Here is an 8537-nt window from a genome sequence, read left to right on the forward strand (position 1 = left end):
AACATTGGTAACAAAGCTCTGTAAGAGAGGATTACCACTCACATGGAGTGGCTGGCAAATTATGTGGTCAATGAGCTTTGTCATTACAACACAGAGTCGAAGACTGAAATGCCTCAAACGGATGACTGGTCGTTTCACAGAGAATACATACAGTAGGAACAATAAAGTCTCGTTCAGTCTGGATTACATGTGCATAAGGGCTCCCAAAATCCTCGAGTCCACAAAGGCACATTGTGTGGCAATGTTTAGTTAGTTAACTGTAACAGAAAGAGCCTTAAGGAAACTCCAATCAAACCACGAGGCCTTGTTTTGTAGAAGGAGTTTTCATTCAGATTTTCCAAAAAACCTTCAAACAGTAATGGTGTTAAACACTGTTTTCATTTGGAGTCAGAGATAAGAAGATGTGTTACTTTGAAGTAGAGACTCTATGTAGACAAAAGTCCTGTTTCTCTGTTTCACTGGTTGAAGCTATTGTTCCACACACCGCTTTTAAGTAGTGTTTATTTTTTCAGTCCCAAAGATTTCCATTTTGTTGGGGTCCCTGAAGAAGTACCAGTGCAGGTCATTTACCTCCTTCTGTATGCCATACCATGGAGCACTGAATGGGAGCATTTCTAAATCTGATGCACATATGCAGCAATCACAAACCTCAGAGAGTAACAAAAGTTTGAAATGAACAGCCTATAATTTTTATGATAAACACACAGTATCAACCAAAAATCCAGAATAAACACATTATACAAAAGCTATGATATGCATGTTATTCACTGAAATAAGTATTTGATCCTCTAATATCCATCTACAATTCTGGCTCCCACAGACTGGCTGCGTGGTAAATAGGCTGGTTCTTAAATAGCATTTTTCCTACAACACCTGAGGACTCAACGTGCTTTATGCAACACCCCTAATTCAGCCATTTGTACAACTGTGTAAGTGCTTTCTATGTGATATTCAAACCCTGATTTATTTAACAGAGAACAACTTGGGGTTAGTATCTTGCTCAAGGATATTTGGCAGGAGACTGGAGCAGCCAGGGATCACCAAGCTTACAGTTAGTAATGACCTGCACTACCTCCTGAGCTACAGCCACCCTGAGCTTATAGCACCTGGTGTTTCTAGGTGGAAAAAACACAAAGAAGGGAATAAGATCAGGGACATTATCTCAGAAGCTCAGAATATAGTGATCGATCAACTTATGCATGCACAAACTTGGATAATAACTCTCCTAGTGTGGCTGAAAGGAGTGACTCTGACAACACAGATGAAAACTGTGTTGTCTGACTTGGTGAGGCTCAGGTTGTTGTCAGACAGGAAACTCTCCAACTGGAAAAGCTGAAACATCACTTCTCCTGACCTTGAGTTTGAATAACTCCAGTTTCTTCGACATTGCATTGATTTTGTCCTGCACATCAAAAACACTGATGGAGAGTCCCTGTAGTCCCATATTCAGCTCATTTGAACAAGAAATTTCCAACAAGTATGCCAGCTGATTGAGCCACACAGTGTCTTCAAAAACACCTGGACCTCTCTGTGCAGTTCAAAAAGCCTAGAAAGTTTTTTCCCTCTTGAGAGCCATCATACTTCAGTATGGAGCAGAAGCTGGACATGTTTGCTGCCCATCTCATTACAAAGCTCACGGAGTACACTCAAAAAAGTCAACTAAGGCAGTTGTTTGATTAATTCAATAGACATTTGTCTATTTAACATGAACATATTGAGTTTAGGTTTTTAAATCATTATCAGTTGTTGGTTTAACATAAAATAACAAAAAATTTAATGAACTAGATTTGCATTCTTCAGTTCAATTAAATGTAATTATTTTAAATCAACAACTCTAAAACCGATGCCTAGTGCGCATGCTCAAACTTCCCAGAAGTGAAGAGGCGGGAACGCGGAGAAAGTTATATGTGTTTAGTGAACTGCCGTTTCCCTCTGCGGATTCTTCCACAATACAGGTAAGTAATAAATAACTGAAAATATCTTAGTCAAACGAAGTTGTTCCGTTGGTTAATTGTTTAACAATGGTTTTAATTCCAAATGTGTAATTTGTCATTAGACAGCGGGAGTGGAGCAAATACAGTGAAAATCGGGTATTAGACGGTGCCAATCGGTACCGTCTAATACCTGATTTCTAATCCGCTCCGGCTATATTTATATTATTATTAGCATTTCCACTTCATTGCTTTTCTTTTTTTTTTGTTGTTACCCGTTTTTGCAGTTAGTCTTATAGTGTTTTTAGCGGTTATTGATATGTTTAGTTCAATATCTAACACGTTTGTAATTCACTTTAAAAGTAAATGAAGTTAGCTAAAGCTAGTATGGTTGTCTCATTAAACTTTTACCTAGCTCTGTTAGCATTCACTTTGGTTTTAACTGACGGTTATTGCAAGACATGGTCTTTCTTCACTTTTTTTTAATTAGCATTTGCATTTCTTCTTCTTTCTTTCTCTCTCCTTTTTTCGCGGTAATGCAAGTTAAACTAGCGTGCGTGAGTTGCTAAATATTAGCTGTGTCTAAATTCAGGGGCTGCATCCTTCGAATTGACTTGAACGCTAGTGCATGGGAAAAAGAGCATGAACACGAGGTCAGAGGAAAAGGCAATGGCGGATAGTTTTGAAAATTGCCTGTCGGACCTTTACCGCAACTACCAGCATCTTTATTGCATAGTGTGAAACACTGCTATTACATTTGGCAACAGATTGGATATTTATCTGTGAATTTTATATTGCACGAGGTATTTATATGTATTTGTATTTTTTTATACATTTGCAACAAAGTAAAAAAAATCCACTGTGGAATTTTTATAAAATAATTTTGTCTGTTTTCTTTACCATAGTAACATCACAAAGAAAGCTGCCCCCTTTTTCTGATTGTTTGTGCCTCCTCTTTAATACATGGTAAGTTTTTACCATCATACATTTTTTATGATAGTTTTATGATTTAATCAAAGTGGAAAAAAAAGGTGCCAATAAAACCATCCTTAAGACTGCTTCTCTTTTTTTCTTTCAGTGACTTTTATGTGGCAGTGCAAGCGTTGTTCCATCAGGGAGAGTAGTAGGTACAAATTATTGACAATGAGTTTTGAGGCCAAGCATAGTTTTTTTAAACAGGTTGCTCGCCACACCAACTGTTTTAAAAACATACCTCTCACACTTGCCAGAAAACACCAGCTTGTCATTGCTCACCATTTGCATATGTCTGATGAGAAAAAACAGTTGGTGGTAACTAATGTTTCATCAGTGCCTATTGATGTGCTCCAAAGTGACATTGCAGCTGCTTTTAACCAAAGGCTTCCAGATGAAACTGATGTTCACATTGCGAAGAATGTGTCATACAATGGTATGAACTACAGCAAAGGAATGATTGTTATCCATGGACAGTCATTTGGTCTGCCTGAGTTTGCTGAAATTTTGCAGCTCTGTGTTTTGGAAGGGAAGTTGCATTTTTTTTGTGAGAAAGATATCTGCTTGGTATAGGGAGCACTTTAGAGCTTTTGAACTGAGCACGTCACATGTGAGGGAGGTGGCTGTCATTGCACATGAGGAACTGGTTGATGAATATCCCTTAGCTGCCTACTCTGTTGGAGGACTGCGTCTGGTTACTCTAAAGAGATCTGTGACTTTTCTTGGAAAACAAAATTAATACTTGTAAGTATTTTTATTATTTTTCTTACCCTATAGCATTTGTGAAATTGTCATGCTTTTGATTTGGTCTGTTAGCTGTTGAAAATAAAACTATTTTAAAATGAATTGTTTATGTATGTATTAGAAAACTAAGATTTTTATTTCAAAACACAACAAATCAAACAAAACTAAAGATTTGTTGAAAATTGAATTTTCTGAGTGAAACCTGTTATGATTTGGTTGATTAAAGTATTACAGAATTTCTAATTCCACCATATTGTTTTCACTGTGAACATTTTCATAAACACAAGATAGTCTTCAGCAAATAATTCTTTCCCTACAACTTTGTTTGAGCCACCCAAATTTTACCAAATCATTTGTGCCCTTGCCTCACCTTGTCACCAGACTTAAGACAGGTCCATATAATTATGAAAGTGTATAATGTTTACACATAGCATGCGTCGTCTCTCATTTGTACTTTACTGCAGGATGATGATATTAAGGATAATTGGAATATATAATGGATGGATGGATGATGATATTCCTGTTGTTTCCAAAAATCTGCTTTTGAAGTACAGTGAATTTTGCAATATATTAAGTAATTACCTGCCAGCGTCTGTCATCCTCTACAGTATTGCAGCAGCATCATCATAACTTCTTTTGCTGTGTTTTTTCTTTTTTTTAAGTTGGAATTAAAGTATTCATTCTACTGCTTATGTCTCTGGGCTGATGTAGCCTCAGAAAGCTCTTTTTACATTCTAGTCTAAACGGATAAGAGAAATTGTGTTTTAACCTTTAATGTATTTCTGCTTTGTTTTCACAACAAAAAAACTTGTATTTTTAAAGTTGCACAGAAGTGCACAAGGGTCCCTAATTGTTGCTTGTTGATATGCCAAACGGTGTCTTTTTCTAAAAGAATTGCTGATATTTTTCAGATCTTCAAAATGACGTCACCCCTAAGACTGCAGATAATCCTGGGTGAAGATGATGCCAGGAAGTTGATTCTTCCTACAGGGACACCGGTCTCAATTGAAGATTTGTGCCACACAGTAAAGACAAGTTTTGGATTGCAGCAAGATATTCGACTTCAATATCAAGATGAGGACTTTGGAAATGAGTTCATGAATATGTCAGATGTCTCAGAAGTAAAGGACAAAGGCACCCTTAAGGTGATATTTTTGCAAAGCCCACAGGAGGAAAATGTAAGAACTTCTCAAAGCCAAGCAACAGAGTCTGTATCCATCTCCTCTGCTGACACAGATGATACAGAGCCCATTTCATCTTCAGGTTCTTCACCATCCTCAAGGCACTGGGTTTGGCCAAGTGTCTTCACTGTACCACAATTTAGCTATGAGGCAGAATTTGAACTCGAGAAGGCCAGCACTGCCTGCGCCAATGGGGGAACTCTATTGAACCCTTCACCAAAACTGAAATCCCAAATTCTGGAACGACTGGCTGAAGAAATATACAAATTCAAAGCCTACCCAACAGACAGTGATCTGACTGATGTTGCAGAAGCTCTTGTGAAAAAGCATCCTTGCCTTAGAGAGCAGGGGTCTTTCAATGGCTGTTATGGGTGGAAGATTAGCCTAAAATATAAAATGGCTAACCTCCGCACCAAACTGAGAGGCCTTGGATGTACAGAGGTGACCATAAACTCCATCAAAAACAAGTCTGGTGACAACCGTCAGGCAGCCTTCAATGTGAAGAAACCCAAAAGAGCTGAAGTTAACTATTGTCCACAGCATCCAAAAGGACAGACATCAGAAAGTCTGGAACAGGAAAGAGTTGCAATTCTTTCTGAGTTGACTAAAAGAAATTATGACTCTGTTGTGAATGGAGAAGACTTTCTCATACAGAAGGCAAGAAGTTCTTCAGGGTCAGCCGATGGTTGCAGACTTCAAAAGCAGATGGCCAGCTCTGTTCACTGCGAGAGAGGCAAGTGTGGTTAAAATGCATTTGGATGTTGCATGTAATTTATGTTTTGTAGTCCAAAACTAAAAGTACTATCTGTTGTTGGTTCCTGTATCCCTGAAAATAGTAATGTGAAAGAGTAAGTACCATTTAATTTAGGTTTTCAGGACATAAGAATCATCTGGATCCTACCTCGTCATAAAATGTTGTAAATACAGCCTCAGATGGCATTCTGTTAACACTTAAACCAAAACCTCTACTGTTATACAGGTAGTCTCGTCTGCTTTTTTACAGGTCTACATTGAAGAGACATTTGTGCATTTGTTTTTTAAGCCTCTTTTAGAAGATGCAACGTAGCGGCATATCAGAGTAATATTCCCGCAATGGTGTGTCTTCTAAATGTGCCACTATGCCTTGGCGAAACGAGATATTGCTGCATTCTGTGCCTGCAAGCTTCATAGTAATATTACTGCAATTTTTTCTTCAGTGCTGGACTTGTGAATGAAGTCTTTGCGCTAGAGAGGGAGGTCTCCTGATGACATATGGAATGTGTACTGGCCTCGGCTGACCAGGACATTCTCAGCTTTACCCACAAACGTTTATCAACCCGTGATTTATTTTATTTGTTTTTTTACACAGAACGGATCAGTCTAATTGAGTGCTATGACTTTTCCTGGGTTCAGTGAATGCAACAGAGGCATGACTGTATGACCGATCAGACAGGCGTTGTGCTAAAATGGAGAATCCTCCACACTTTGTCAGACAGCTGGAATTTAATCTAAGCTACCATTATTTAGAGTGGTCCCGAAAGAAAAGTGGGACTATTCTCCATCGTGTTTTAAAGCAGGCACTGCGTCCGTCTGCCTCTTGCCTTCCTAACTGCAGCTCCTCGCCACAGACAGCTCATTGCACATTTTCTCCAGCTTGTAACTAATGGGTTAATTTGAGCAGCAGCATAAATCTCGAAAACACGCTCGATGGTTAAACATATGCACAGCAGTATCGCAAACATGTGGATCGCTTTCCTCTGAGGGTTTCTTAATATCTGTATTTATTGAAGTTTTTAAAGCTAAAGTGATTTTAATTTAGTGTGTCATATTAGAAATGATTATAGGTTATTGCTTGAATGTTTATAGACCTGTTTACCGGTCTCTTCCGTCTGACGCTGTATGCGCAACCCTGCACGTCACAGCCCGCCCCTAGACCCTTCTTTATCCCGTCATGGCTTAATCTTTTGTGAAAAGCATCTGATGGCAGCATATTGCAGCCACAGCTAAGATGTTATAATTGACCAAAAGCTTCTCAGAAGCAGTCATCGATGACAGCACTGATGTCTGCATGGTCTTCTAAAAGCAGCTTTAGTCAGCTTGGATGTGAAGTGAGTGAAATATACAGTTGAGTTTTTAATCAATGTATTTGTTCTCTTTTGCAGATTGACAAGGAGTTTTTGCGAATCACCACAAAGCCTCTGCAATCCACTTTCTTTGCCGAGCTTGACCAATACGCGCCACGCTTAATGGAAATCTTTCTGAGCAAAGGAGGGACACCTGGAAAGAAAATAAGAGGCCTCATGCTTGCCATCTCCAAGGTTTGTATTAGGATTGAGTAGACTTTGTCATAGGCAGCAAAAATAACTTTTATTTGGAGATGAAGTTGTCAATTTTGTTTCGGCTTAACAAATGGTACATGCCAGGTTCTAACCTAAAGAATAATTATGCAAGTTAACTGGTTACCCTAGCTTTAAGAAAAACAACCTGGTTTTGGCTCATATTATCTCCTCCTCCTCTCCAGCATGACAACATCCATACCAGACGAGCATGCATCTTGAAGTCCTTATGCATCTACCTAAACGAAGACTATGAGAAGTTAATAAAGGAGTACTTGGTGAGTCACTGTGACAGCATGTTGACTGTAACATTCTCATACAAATTGTGACGTTGCCTCAAATGCAACTGTACTAACACTTCTATACCTGTTTTATTCTAGCAGCTGAATTAGCCTTTTCTCGAGTCCTGTCCCCCTAAGTTACTCTTGCTACATCCGACAAACAAATGGTTTCCTCTGCGCACCAAAGGGTACCCAAATGTGCGAGCAGACATGCTTCATAATGTTCGGTACATTTATCTGGGAGTGGGGACATCCACACTGTTTAATCCATTCACGTTGTTTTTGACTTTGTGAATGGAAAGAACACAACTCCAGACACGATCTTTCGGGGTATCGGTGGGCACACCGCTTCACCATCTTGCTTGAGGTTAATGTTTGTCAGACACAGTAACGGTTGCTATAATATGTAATTGGACAATGGCCCTTTCGGGGGAGGGCCCGGAGAGAGGTCGATTATGCCACCTGTTTTGACATGAGAGGTGTATTTTATAATTTATGTATTGGAGTAATTACTAACAACTACTTTAGTGGTGTGTAATTTTCTGTTTATTACTTTGACTTCTTGGACTTTATGAACAGCATAGAAACAGTTGTTTAAACAATCTCTTAAATTTTACTTTGTTGTCTTATATTTTTTCACGTAGGATACGGACAGCGAGGCAAAAAGCTGCATGGAGCAAACTGTGATGGGGGTGTACGTTATCCAGAAGGAGGGTGCTGAACCTGAAGATGACCCAGAGGACATTGGTGTCCTGATTGAGGGTGTGGAGGCTCTCACTGATTTGGGTAACATTGCACAAGCATGTGCTCTGTTGTTTGGACTCATATACTGTTTGAACCTGAGCTACCCACCAGAACTTAAATGCACCTTTGAAGTCCTCCAGAAGATACTTTTAAATCTTGATGGACAAAAGCTCTCTTCAAAGGCACAGTTTCTGAAAAACAAGCTTATGGGGTGAGAGCACCTGAAAATGACTGATAGGTCTTGAATGGTTCATTGGTGCAATGGTGATTTCCAATATATAATGTTAACATTTGAGTTTATATATTCTTTCATTTAAAAAATGTTTTTTTTTTTTTTTTTTTAAGTTTTTGGATTCTCTCTGTTGGGCA

The 8537-nt window shown here is 38.8% G+C and overlaps 1 protein-coding gene across 3 annotated transcripts in view; it reads left to right on the plus strand.

Annotated features, from left to right (window-relative positions):
* The first annotated feature begins 1655 nt into the window (after positions 1-1655).
* LOC106096938 (uncharacterized) overlaps positions 1656-8537 on the plus strand; it is a 7361-nt gene continuing 479 nt past the window's right edge. The window contains exons 1-7 of one of the 3 annotated variants that reach the window (XR_002057284.2): positions 1656-1955; positions 2837-2897; positions 3010-3058; positions 4559-5561; positions 6970-7125; positions 7329-7421; positions 8069-8537. The exon at positions 8069-8537 is cut by the window's right edge and continues 479 nt beyond it. Coding sequence is in view for 1 of the 3 variants with exons in the window: in XM_019348460.2 (XP_019204005.1) it covers positions 5460-5561; positions 6970-7125; positions 7329-7421; positions 8069-8383 (666 nt within the window). In the remaining 2 variants the exon portion in view is untranslated. The other 2 variants (XR_002057285.2, XM_019348460.2) reach the window with 2 other exon arrangements.

This window comes from Oreochromis niloticus, linkage group LG19 (assembly GCF_001858045.2).
Source record: "Oreochromis niloticus isolate F11D_XX linkage group LG19, O_niloticus_UMD_NMBU, whole genome shotgun sequence".
NCBI lineage: Eukaryota > Metazoa > Chordata > Actinopteri > Cichliformes > Cichlidae > Oreochromis > Oreochromis niloticus.